This window comes from Schistocerca gregaria, chromosome 8, assembly GCF_023897955.1.
Source record: "Schistocerca gregaria isolate iqSchGreg1 chromosome 8, iqSchGreg1.2, whole genome shotgun sequence".
Taxonomy (NCBI): Eukaryota; Metazoa; Arthropoda; class Insecta; order Orthoptera; family Acrididae; genus Schistocerca; species Schistocerca gregaria.
In genome coordinates this window covers 363,819,607-363,833,137 of record NC_064927.1, presented here as the reverse complement: position 1 = coordinate 363,833,137, position 13,531 = coordinate 363,819,607, and the positions used below count along the sequence as shown (strand labels likewise).

General features: G+C 39.2%; 1 protein-coding gene across 1 annotated transcript in view; it reads right to left on the bottom strand.

The window, feature by feature from the left end:
- Nucleotides 1-1,493: 1,493 nt before the first annotated feature.
- The window catches only part of LOC126283999 (snRNA-activating protein complex subunit 3-like), a 70,380-nt gene continuing 58,342 nt past the window's right edge, over nucleotides 1,494-13,531 (bottom strand). Inside the window, exons 5-6 of the mRNA XM_049982540.1 lie at nucleotides 10,927-11,034; nucleotides 1,494-2,125 (exon numbers count right to left, since the gene is read on the bottom strand). Of these exons, the coding sequence (XP_049838497.1) occupies nucleotides 1,978-2,125; nucleotides 10,927-11,034 (256 nt within the window). The 3' untranslated portion in view covers nucleotides 1,494-1,977. The remainder of the gene's footprint in view (nucleotides 2,126-10,926; nucleotides 11,035-13,531) is intronic.

The following is a 13,531-nucleotide window of genomic DNA, read 5'->3' as shown; positions in this document are numbered from 1 at the left end:
AGCAGACTGGAGGCATGGCTGCCCAATGAGTATTTAAATGTGAGCACATAGTTCAGGAGAGAGATGGTTCTGTGATGTTTTGAGGGTGTTTTATGTGGCCTGGTTCAGGCTTATACGTTCAAGTACTGGAAATACGAACCAGAATGTTTATTTTAACACTGAGTGACCACATGTTGCTCATTACGTACATGTCCATGAGTATTCTGTGGACACTCCAGTCTTCCAATGACAGCAGTGATGTTCAAAGGGCACTGTGCATACATGCCTCATCTGATGAAAACTCAGGAACCCAACATCTCATCTGACGAGCTGTATCACCTGATCTTATTCCTATAAAAATGTCTGGGACTACCTTGAACAGCAGGTGAAATTAAGCAATCCACTTCCCCAAAATTCAGAAGCACTAAGGGACCCAGTTATCAATGAGTCTTCAGCTGGATACAGAATATCAGAAGAAATGCGGGCGCTCTTTCTTGGCGAATTGAGGCCATTGTGAAGACTAGAGATGATGTTACATGATGTTATTGATGTCTCTTGGGGGGGGGGGGGGGGTTACTAAGTTTTTGCCCACTGTAGTTACTTGCCAAGGAGACTGGTCAAGTACATTTTAAAGAAACTGTCTGGGTGTTCACTTACAGTAATTTAGGGAAATTTCAAAAACTTTAATCTTGATGACCATATTGTGAGGAAACCCTGCACATTCTAAATGTGTACCCAGTGCCTTAACCACTGTACCTCCTCTGTAGATAATATTTTGGGTGTTTAATAAACACTTGTGTGGTTATTACGAACATATGAGTTGCAGTAACATTCAACCAGAAATACAGTTCACTGGCAATAAATTCTTACTAAGTAGGAAGCAAGCTAATGATTATATATTTTAAGTTGTGACATACATTCTAAAATCTGAACACCTCTAGTTGAGTGCTATGTAAATACGTTATTCAGTTATGTGTGTTCTGTAGTAGTCAAACAAGTTTCAGTGGCATGACATTTTTCAAGAATGACCATTTCTTTTAAGACAGTCTTAGTGTGATCATAAAGGATTTTAGTAATTTGTTTCCTAACTTCTTAAGATCAGAAAAAATACTTTCCTAGTTCTTCACTTCATTAATTTATCCCTCAGGTCTCCAATCCCTCTCAACATGCAAGCAGAAAGAAGCAAGTAGAGATGATGACATTAATAATTTTTGTGCAAAATGTTACATATTTATAGAACGAAATGAGAAAATAGAACAATATTTGACAAAGATGTTAGGGAACACAATAATATTCCCATTGAAAACTGTCTGTCTGGATATTTGTTTATTTTTGCCATGAGAGGCTAGACCTGCTGAATAACTGCCTTTTTGAAAGAGAACAGAACCAGTGAAGATTTTGATGACATACATGAGAATGACAGAGAGAGGAAAAAGACAATATGGTTGAAGAAACTTCAAACTGTAAAGGTAATAATCCACACACAACATTTCACAACTAGGTAATTCTAACACTTCACAGACAATTTCAATTTATTTTATGAGCATACTATGGTTTTCCATTATTCACAATAAAATGAAAAATACTCCAACAGTAAATTTATTGTACAGTGTTTTTCCATAACTTTTCTGTAACGTACATTATACTAAAATGAAGGAAAAAGCAACGGTTCCAAAGGTACACTCAATATTTGAAAGTGTAGTCACATTAAGTTTACAGTCAGCCAATAACACTTATCTGGAGATGACTAATATCATATGGCAGCAGACACAACCCAATCTTATGATTGCTTAGTTGCAAGCTTCACAGCCACATCTGACAAACAATGTATACATATGATGGGTTCTTCTTATAATATCTGAAATCTAAACTGTTTCAGTTACTAGTTTTTCCAATACTAAATCATATTTCATAACTTACACAAAAGAACAGTCCAAACTCTGTGAAAATTACAAGGAACGATACAGTGACATCTATTGTCATATTCATGCAGCACTGTTAAGCCAGAATGGATGCTCTATCAACATAAACATATGCCTTGAAGTCTCCAACTTTATTGCCACTTAGGTAAAGAAAAGATTCAAAACAAGTACTACAGAGATAGGTTGTATCATACACCAGACGATCGCATTCCCGGACAAGCCATCTGAAAAGAATGAATGTAATCAGATCACAGATTTTCATGAACTACACATGAAAAAAAGGGAACTTAATAAAAGGAAAAACAAACTGCAGTAAACAAAGTCTGGCCCCACAGATGACATCATCAAAAAATGCAAACTTTCACAGCTCAAACTGTTCATTATTATTAGATTTTTCTAACTTAACATGCCATGCTAAGACTTCTGTAACAAAATCTTACATCTCAAGGTAGAGTGAGGAGTCGAGGTTGATGCTGCATGTAACCCATGTCATGACAATATGGCATTGGGAAGGGCATGGGAGAATTCTAGTGTGGGGAAGGGTGGAGGAGAAATCAGCTACACAGTTGCACAGAGTCAGAATGAGAGTCCACGTAGTAACAAAAAGAATACCCAGGAAGATGCAGGGAAGGACAGCCTGGAAAAGCAGTGACACATGTGATACAGGCAGTGCACAAAAACATGGGAACACCAAAATACAATACAGTCCCATGTCTTATACAGTGTAGGAAATCCATTGGCATTCAAAACAGTATCCAGTCATCTAGGAATATATAAACACAAGGTCTTGTATTGTTTTGAAAGGAATTGTACACCATAATTCCTGCAAAATAGAGGCAAGGTCACGTAACAATGATGAAGGTGGCCAGCTGCCACGCACACTTCTCTCCAAAACAGAGCACAAAGGCTCAATACTGTTGAGATCTGGTGACTGGTAGCCAGGGGAGATGTGACATGTCATCCTAGAGCTCACTAAACCAGCCCAGGATGATGCGAGCTTTGTGAACAGGAACTTGTGGTATTACAACACTGCAACACCATTTGTGTACAAACATTGTACAATGGGATGGAACTGATCAGCCAAAATGATCGAATAATTGTTGACAGTAATTCGACCCTGTAAAGCACATCTACTTCTACATAAATACTCCGCAAGCCACATATGATGCATGGTGGATATTACCTTGTACTGCTACTAGTAATTTCCATTCCTGTTCCATTCACACTTACAACAAAGGAAAAATGACAGTCTATATTCCCTCATATGAGCCCTAATTTCTATATTTTGTCTTTGTGGGCCTTACGCAAAATGTATGTTGGCAGCAGTCGAATCTTTCTGCAGTCAGCTTCAAATGCCTGTTTTCTAAATTTTCTCAATAGTATTCCGCAAAAAGAATGTCGCCTTTCCTTCAGGGACTCCCATTTAAGTTCTTACAGCACCTCCATAACACTTACATGTTAATCTAGAGTCATAAGCAGATTTACCAAAGTCCTTATTAGCAAAGTTCAAACATATGGTAGGTACCTTAGGCAATTACATCTCTATCACTGAAACTTTCAAGTCCAGGAACACTAGACACTCCACTACCACCTCTCACAATGGCAACAGTGAACCATCCATTCCCATGTGAGAATGTGTCATTAATATCCAAGCTAAAATTAAGAGAACATCCAAGAAATACACAAGGTCCATCGACGAGTGCGTGGGCTGCAACAATCCTCATTGAAATGTGATTCTTCTTGTCACCAGATGTTGCAGTAAGTTTTATGTTTTCTATATTTTTGTAAAACATAGAACTCACAACAACATCTGGTGACAAGAAGAATCACATTCCAGTGAAGAGTTTTGCAGCCCATGCACTCGTCGATGGACCTTGTGTATTTCTTGGATATTCTCTTACTTTTAGCTTGGATATTAACGACACAATCTCACATGGGAATGGATGGTTCACTGTTGCCATTGTGAGAGGTGGTAGTGGAGTGTCTAGTGTTCCTGAACTTGAAAGTTTTAATGATAGAGATGCAATTGCCTATCGTATCTACCATATGTTTGAACTTGCTAATAAGAACTTTGGTAAATCTGCTTATGACTCTACTTCTCCTCTCCTTTTTTGGGGTCATCAGTCTCCTGAAGGTTTGATGTAGCCCACAGCAAATTACTCTCCTGGACAAAACTCTTCTTCTCAGAGTAGCACTTGCACCGTACATCCCCAATTATTTGCTGGATATACTCCAATCTCTGTCTTTCCCTCAAGTTTTTTACCCTCTACGGCTCCTTCTAGTGCCATGGAGGTTAATCCCTGATGTCTCGATGCAAGTCCTGTCAACCCATCCTATCTTTTTGTCAGTGTTTTCATATGTTACTTTCTTTGCCAAATTCTGCAGAGAGCCTTCTCATTCCTTACCTCACCAGTCCACCTAAACTGCAACTGTAGCACCTCATTTCAAACACTTTGATTCTCTTCTGTCGTCCAAACATACAAGGGTTGTACCAAATATAAAAATCTTACATTTTTTACAAATAGAAAACATTGTTTATGGTTGTTACTTTGTACATAATTGAAAAGCTTCCACTTTTGTTTATTTTTCAACATAGTCTCCATTTTTCTTGACACACTTTTGAAGACGGTGCTCCAGCTTTTGTATTCCTAAGTCGAAGAAATCTCCCGCCAACCTGATGAGATGTGCGACCCCACTGATGAGATTGTCGTTTTGTTTTGCGGGTGTAATGAAACACCCACCTTTCATCGCCTGTGATGAGAGAGGGTCCAAAACTTCTCCTTGTTGTCTGCCTCCCCTCACACTGTTGAGGGAACTTGCAAGCACAGTCAAGGTGTTGCTACTTGTGTCCGTCAGTCAATATCCAGGGAACCCAGCGAGAACACCCCCTTGTGATAACCCAATGTTTCTGTTAAAGTTATTTCAATTGTGATGTGGGAAGCTTCAGGAATGTGTTCAACAAGTTCATGGACAGTGACCCTGCCATCTTTGAGCAGCTTACTGTTGATCTGGACAATCGCATCTGAAACCAGCAGTCTTCCACTCCAATCTTCATTGTGAACGTCCGTGCGACCCTCAGCAAAAGCATTTGCTGACGTGCTGAACGGACATGCACGCTTCACCATAAACTTCAGTCAGTTGCCTATGAATCTCCAGGGGCGGTAGCTTCCTTGTCTGGAAAAACCACATTACTGTTCAAACCTTGCACTTTGCGGGAGCAGCGATCAACACTTCCATATCTGATGGCTCCAAGTCAGCACTGTGCAACATAGCAAATTGTGGTTGGGCGGACTCTAGAGTGGAGGGACCACTGCACATGGCACTGTTGTCAGATTTACCCTAGCGCCTTCCCTCGAGGCTGTACCTCATTGGGAACGTTACTTTGGTACAACCCTTGTACTTTCTCAGAAATGTCTTCCTCAAATTAAGGCCTCTGTTTGATAACAATAGACTTCTCTTAGCCAGGAATGCCCTATGTGCCTTTGTCATTTTGCTTTTTATGTCCTCATTGCTTCTTCTGTCATGACTTATTTTGCCTTCCAAGGTAGCAGACCTCTGTAACGCCATTTACTTTGTGATCCCCAATTCTCATTTTAAGATTCTCTCTGTTCTTATTTCTACTACTTCTCATTACTTTTTATCTTTTTTTGGTTTTACTCTCAGTCCATATTATATACCAATTACACTGTTCATTCCTTCAACAGATCTTTTAATTCTTCTTCACTTTCACCAAGGTCAGAATTGCCGCCAATGAATAATATCATTGATGTGCTTTCACCAGAATACGAAACACACTCTTGAACCATTCTTTTATTTCAGTCACATCTTTTTTGATAGATTGAACAGTTGGGACAAAACACTGCCTCCCAGTCTTACATCCTTTTTCATTCGAGCACTGAGAATCAAACTGGACTTTTGGAATTGTAAGAGTTACATGCTATGCATGTAACTGCTAGTAAAAAGAAGTTTAGTTTTACTGCTTTAGAGAACTTATGTCTGGAAATTGACCTTCAGATTCAGTTAGATATCAAGAAAACTGAAGAAGTGCTGTGTCAGACCGACCCAACAGATACACAGTATCCACCTACAATATTACTATTCTGATTTAGTAGATTGCTCATAGTATGGGTTGACAAAGATTTATTTACAGCAGTACGTCAGTAATATATAGCCAAGGGAAGCAACATGATGTATCATTGATTCTTCTGAAAAATGCTGTGTTTCACAACTAAGAAAGTTATGTTGTATGTGCCACATGTTACACACCAACACTGACATACTACAGTTGCACACCCACTATTTAAACACTTCCTGCTCAAACCTGGATGGTTGAATGGACATCTGTTGTTTACAGTTGTTAGCTCATGCTGCCGCTGTAGTTACTGCACTGACATCTCCTATATATCTGGGAATAAAATCAGTCACTGGACTTTTTTGGATGAATGATGTTAACTGCAATGCTTTTTATGACTGTTTCAGACTCTAGCATGTCATTGCGAATGTTTTGGCAACTGATCACTAGAATTTTAATCATTTCATCTGTGGATGCTGTTTTTCTGGGTTTTACACTAATACTTAATGGAGTATCTTACAGCAATCATTGTCTGGATCAGATGGAGTCACTTAAGCTGAAACATCCTTGTGCACATGCCACACACAATCAGCCACCTGGCTTCTGACATGTAGTGCATCCCTGACCCATTTAAAAGGACCCTTAATTCTCATGGCCCAGAAAGTAAGTCTAGCCTGTCACAGAACCTTCAAAGGTTCTGGTTTAAGACTTCTACTCAGTTGAGACCCGAGGGGACCCATCAGCCTCTTCAAGATGTTGAAAAATGTCTCCAAGTGTACCCACAGAGTGTTCAAGGTTGCCTTTCCCATCACTTACTACCAATTCCCTAAGGGGGGGGGGGGGGGGGGAGGCATAATCACTATATGTTTCAAGTGCCTAAAGGTAGAAGACCCTTATCCTTCTGCACTTACTTCCTCATTGCGCAACACATCAGGCTTTCCAGCAGGTGAAGTCTGCCTCGCTTGCTGATTTCCAGTTTCAATGGTTGGTTAGGGGGTAGGGAGTAAAACCTAAATTTCTCCCCAGTTCCTGTCTACCATATCCAGGCCTCCTAGATCTACCATTGACACACCACTCAGTCAGGTGAATGAGTCATGATAGGTCTTTTAATTCTAGGAGAGGTGACAGTTTCGAAGGGAGAGGACAGTACCTGAGGTACCTTCAGTAACTAATACCTGGCCCTCAGTAGTTTGTTCAACATATGCATTTGATGAAACTTTAGATTACTTAACAGTGCTCACAGAGATTTCCAACTGCTTATGATTGGAGATCAATATCAAACAGTAGAAAATCCGGGTACTCCTTAACTATGCCACTTGCTGACTTACACTCTCCACCTAATCAGCATGGTTCAAATGGTTCTGAGCACTATGGGACTTAACATCTGTGGTCATCAGTCACTTAGAACTACTTAAACCTAACTAACCTAAGGACATCACACACATCCATGCCCGAGGCAGGATTTGAACCTGCGACCGTAGCAGTCGCGCGGTTCTGGACTGAACGCCTAGAACCGCTCGGCCACCGCAGCCCGCCCTAATCAGCATTCATAGCAAATAAGAGAATTTGGTGGTTTATGTCACATGACTGTCTAACAAACCTGAGCAAATTACACTTCCGAAAAGAAAACCCTAGTGTCACCTGTGCAACTGGTGCTTCACAGTAAGTGCCAAATCTGGCACAATGAAATGGGTACTTGAACCAAAAGTTTTATCCACACCCTAATTATCATGGAAGACATTGTGATAGACATCCCTGGGATTGTGAAGCAGCTGAATTGGTTGAAAATAAATAAATCGCCAGGCCCTGATGGGATTCCAATTCGGTTTTACAGAGAGTACTCTACTGCATTGGCTCCTTACTTAGCTTGCATTTATCGTGAATCTCTCGCCCAATGTAAAGTCCCGAGACTGGAAAAAAGTGCAGGCGATGCATGTATATAAGAAGGGTAGAAGGACAAATTCTGAAAATTACAGACATCAGTTTGTTGCAGGATTCTTGAACATATTCTCAGTTCGAATATAATGCATCAGCACGGCTTTAGAAAGCATCTCTCCTGTGAAACGCAACATGCCCTTTTTTCACGTGATATCTTGCGAACCATGGATGAAAGGTATCAGACAGATGCCATATTCCTTGACTTCCGGAAAGCGTTTGACTCGGTGCCCCACTGCAGACTCCTAACTAAGGTACGAGCATATGGGATTGGTTCCCAAGTATGTACGTGAGTGGCTCGAAGACTTCTTAAGTAATAGAACCCAGTACCTTGTTTGATGGTGAGTGTTCATCGGAGGTGAGGGTATCATCTGGAGTGCCTCAGGGAAGTGTGGTAGGTCCGCTGTTCTTTTCTATCTACATAAATGATCTTTTGGATAGGGTGGATAGCAATGTGCGGCTGTTTGCTGATGATACTGTGGTGTACGGGAAGTTGTCGTCGTTGAGTGACTGTAGCAGGATACAAGATGACTTGGACAGGATTTGTGATTGGTGTAAAGAATGGCAGCTAACTCTAAATACAGATAAATGTAAATTAATGCACATGAATAGGAAAAAGAATCCCGTAATGTTTGAATACTCCGTTAGTAGTGTAGCACTTGACACAGTCACGTCGATTAAATATTTGGGCGTAACATTGCAGAGCGATATGAAGTGGGACAAAGATGTAATGGCACTTGTGGGGAAGGCGGATAGTCATCTTCAGTTCATTGGTAGAATTTTGGGAAGATGTGGTTCATCTGTAAAGGAGACCGCTTATAAAATACTAATACGACCTATTCTTGAGTACTGCTATAGTGTTTGGGATCCCTATCAGGTCGGATTGAGGGAGGGCATAGAAGCAATTCAGAGGCAGGCTGCTACATTTGTTACAGGTAGGTTTGATCATCAAGCGAGTGTTACGGAAATGCTTCAGGAACTCGGGTGGGAGTCTCTGGAGGAAAGGAGGCATTCTTTTCGTGAATCGCTACTGAGGAAATTTAGAGAACCAGCATCTGAGGCTGACTGCAGTACAATTTTACTGCCACCAACTTATATTTTGTGGAAAGACCACAAAGATAAGAGAGATTAGGGCTCGTACAGAGGCATATAGGCAGTCATTTTTCCCTCATTCTGTTTGGGAGTGGAGCAGGGAGAGAAGATGCTAGTTGTGGTAAGAGGTACCCTCCACCACGCACTATGTGGTGGATTGCGGAGTACGTATGTAGATGAAGATAGATGTAGGACGGCATTGTGTTTCACCGGCCTGGAAAAACATATACTGCCACAGATAGTTGGCAACAAATGTGCAGTTCACATATCAAAAAATAATTCTGTTGAACAGGGCATCTTATAGTGGTACCAGCCAGTTTATGCAAGACAAGTCCATGACTCTGCCAGCACTGTCACAGTCACCAGCACTAGCCATGCTGGTGCCTGAAGCCACTGAGCTACAAACCCATCACCCCAACCCACAGTGTCTCCACTGTCACAGTCCAAGGAGTGAAATGGTTAGATCCTGCCAACATAACAACTATGACAGACAACTAGTACTATGAGTGTACAAACCACGAAGTGCATTGCTTTTTCAAATACGCAGTCAATTCAAATCGACTTAAGACAGCAAGAAATTTCTTTGTTTGTAGATGACAATTTATAAATATTTTAATTCGCTGAACATTTGGAATAAATATAAAAATCGGTGCCAAAGAATCAGTCTGAAAGTTTTGGTACTTCCCAAGATGTTGCTGCTGTTTTATTTACAAGAAATGCAGTTTGGAGAGGTGCTCACTGCTAGTAAATTGACTACTATAATGGCTCACTAGCTGTTCATTTGTTCTACTGTATGGCTAAGACAGAATCAGTAATAGTGCTAAAATACATATATTAATATACATTTATTTCATAATTTCAAGGCATCAGGAGAAAATGAACGCAGTGAGTGGAACATAAGTTGCTGACTTTTGGTAACTTCATCTTCTGAATGATCTGCATGCCAATGATGTAATGTATTCAGAAATGAAATTAATGTTTGTCTGGATGACTGGTAATAATGAAACATAGTTGTACCAATTTTACTCTGAAATGAAGAAACAATTTTCTTAGGAGACGCTCATCCAGCAAAAACGAGAATTGGGGGGAGAAGAATAGTATGCACATTATTTGCAACAAGTATCTACATCTCTTCCACTGTTGTGGATAAAGGTAAGTTCGATATTCAGCAATTTCCTCTCCCCCCCCCCCCCCCACTCTTTTCTTACACACAGCAAAACATCTGAAAACAAGTCTCAGAGTGATCCTGCTCTAGCATGACAATGTGCAAGTTCACTGTGCACAGTAGTATTTTACTGCCTTCTTTCCCTTTCTCTTTAAACAGATCATCTGATGACAGCTTGGTAATAAGTCAAAATCTGGGTTGTTGATGTTAGTCAACTGTTTTACTCTGTAGTAAGGCCAAATTAATCCACTCAATCATCGGGATGGATCAAAAATAAAACATGGAACTGAATTGTGGGGAAGTCATGTACTTTTGATATTCACATACTATTACACGACAAAATATAATAGAACTAAACAAACATTCCACAACTTTAGGTTGCATGCCACTAATTAATCAATCAAGCAATTAGTTACTGCAAATAAAATGTTTTTGTTACTGAAGTCACTCATTCCAGTAAACACAGGCCATTGAGACATAAGTAAATGAACCAGGAATGTGTGACATACCCAAACACTGTATCATCTTTGATTACATTTTTTATTGTTATTGTATCATTTATTTCCCCATGTGTACTACATATGGCTGTTTGAATACACAATTTAGAAAAATGAAGGGCAAATCAAACATGGGAAGTTTTTTCCTAGTGCATATCTCAAATGATTATTTGACCAAGAGCCTTTACATGTATATGTAAGATATTGACACTTAAGGGAGGTCAAAAATCATAAAAATTTTAAGTCACAATAATGTTCACTTACTTTGCAGTAATTTTCTGGCACATCATGCATGTTTTACATTGCCTCCTGAATAAAGATGTATAGAGTGGATACTTTCCTGACTGTAGGCAGTCAGTTTCATGCAGTAGTCTGAAAACAATATGACACATCAGCAGAAGAAAATATTTGGAAAAAGTAAAATAGAAGTTTATCACATAAGAAAAGTGGGTGTATGATCAATACTCATTTTTGTTAAACTTAGTGAATTAACACTCATTGCTGAAATTATTGAACATGAGTTAAAATAAAGCTGAATTCAATCATAAAACAGTACAATCTGGGAGACAAGCTGTCAGTTTTTGACACCACTGGAGGGAGAATATCATCTGTCCTGAACTTTGAAGTTTCCAATCCCAATTTTTTTCTTTTGCACTTTGGCTTGAAAAAGTGCACGAATTATTCTTTGTTCTTTTTACTACATACAGTTTCATTTTTAACAAATGATCTTTCTTCACAGTGCGATTCTGTTACCTGGCAGCATCTAGGGTCCATTCTCCCCAGCCAGTCTATAAAATAAGCAATTTTTAATTTTTTAAGCTAATGAAGCAATTCAAATAAAATCTGGATGAATTACTCCTCAGGCACATTCACAAAAAATAACAGGGTAATTTTTATTTTTATTTACTGAAACCATATAACAAAACTACAGTTTTGTTTCAAACACCCACCGTTTTATTATTTTTCAAATTTCAAAAACTGTGCCATTACTCTGTGTGCAATATCCCATAGATTAAGAGAATTGTTTGTTTTTTTATTTCAGATAAGAATTGCAGACTTCAGGACTTCCGTCATGATCACACATTATTTTGGACAGGGTAACTATAACTCCTTGAACAGGGGGCTTAACAATGAATTAATTTCTTACAAAATTCTGAATATGTTGTCCAAGAATCAATAAATAATGTTCAAAAAGGTTTACACGGATCGCTTACATTAGTTTAAAAAATCATAAAAAAACTCTTACTTTATAGGCTGACTGAGGAGAATGGTCCCTTAAAACTTTTATTTGTTCCTATTGTTCACAATGAAAATTTCCAAGGAAAATATTGGAACCGGTGATCATTTCTCATGGTCATCTCTATAAGACACTGGAGATGCGCACAACTAAATTCATGAATCAGTAATGTACATAACTTCTAATTCGTAGAGAGAAATTTACATTGTGATTCAGATTATATGGCCAAGTGCCCATAGGAATTCCCAAAACCAGCATCAACACCTATCTGGCTCAAAGAACATACCGGTCATTACTGCCTGGCCTAAATTAACATTAGCAAATGAAGCACCAACTTCTATTCTCCAATACTAGGTTTTATTAAGGTGCAATCATGACTGCTTGGATGCAGAGTTAGGCATAGAAGTTCAGGCACACAAATACAACTTAACAGAAAAGTAGGACTGAAATTTGATAAGTTGTGAATTTCAGTGCTAAGTACAGCAACCAACACAAACACTTCTGGTGTATAAGTTCCGTGTAAATCTGCGATTTTCAGCAATGGTTGGGTGACATCATGATATGATTTATTTTATTTGTTTTAGTGTGAGCATTGTATGATTACTAATGAATAGTTCAGCAGTTTAGGTTAGACGAGAATGTACAATGCACATTTATTCGACAGTTTACATTGGAAAACCAACTTCCTATGTCTCCATTGCCTCTGAAAATGTCTTCTGCAGAAAGTGATGGAACTGAGATGTTTAAATGTGAGTAGGCATACTGAAGTGAGAATGAGCGTGTGAGTTTGTTTAAGTATTTGGGATAAATTCTTTCCCATAAATCCTGAAGGCCTTTGAACCACATTTGCACTTGTGTAGACACCTTTGCATGCAGAATGTCTTTGGTTTCATTTCCTAGCTATAGTTTCTCTATTGTCTGTGTCCGCCAATTCCCTTTATCAACTGTCTCCTCTTAAATCAAAGGAATTATGTAAAATTAGCTGTGGAGGCCCATACACCACATCTGGATAGTGGATGTTTACTTTGAGGAGCGTGCCTACGACTGCTGGAGAGTTGCTGCTTCCCTCTGTCTGTGCAGTAGCAGGTTGTACTCTGGATATCAACTAGGCCTGTATCCTGCTGTCTTGGTTGGTGGACATGGGCACAAATACAATGCGCAATTCTGATAGGCCTAACATAGGAATTATGGTGAACACTACTTCTTGTGCACAATAAAGGGACTGCCTCAGTTCATGGAATCCCCTGTGCTTTTGCTAATGAATTTTGTCTGCTGTAAGCTGATAAGGCTTACATTGCTGGCTGTTGGTTTTGCTGGCAAAATTCTGGTAGTAAGGATGCACCCAAATTAAACATTTACAATTGTAAAGGGGGCTTCCATTTTACCTCATTCTGTTTGAGATTAACTTGTCTACTAAGATTCCCTTTTACCTATGCTGGTGCACGTATTTTCTATGTTCATGTATCTTTAAAAAAATTTTTGTCAGTTAGGATTAAAAGACTGAAGTGTATGTTGTAATTTATTTAGTTACATAAATTCTACTCTTTTAGGCCCCAGTACTTGGGGTTAAAAATGACTTAGTTGTTTGCTCTCATTTTCTTTGTCATGGATGGAGGTCCACATGCTCTCTCT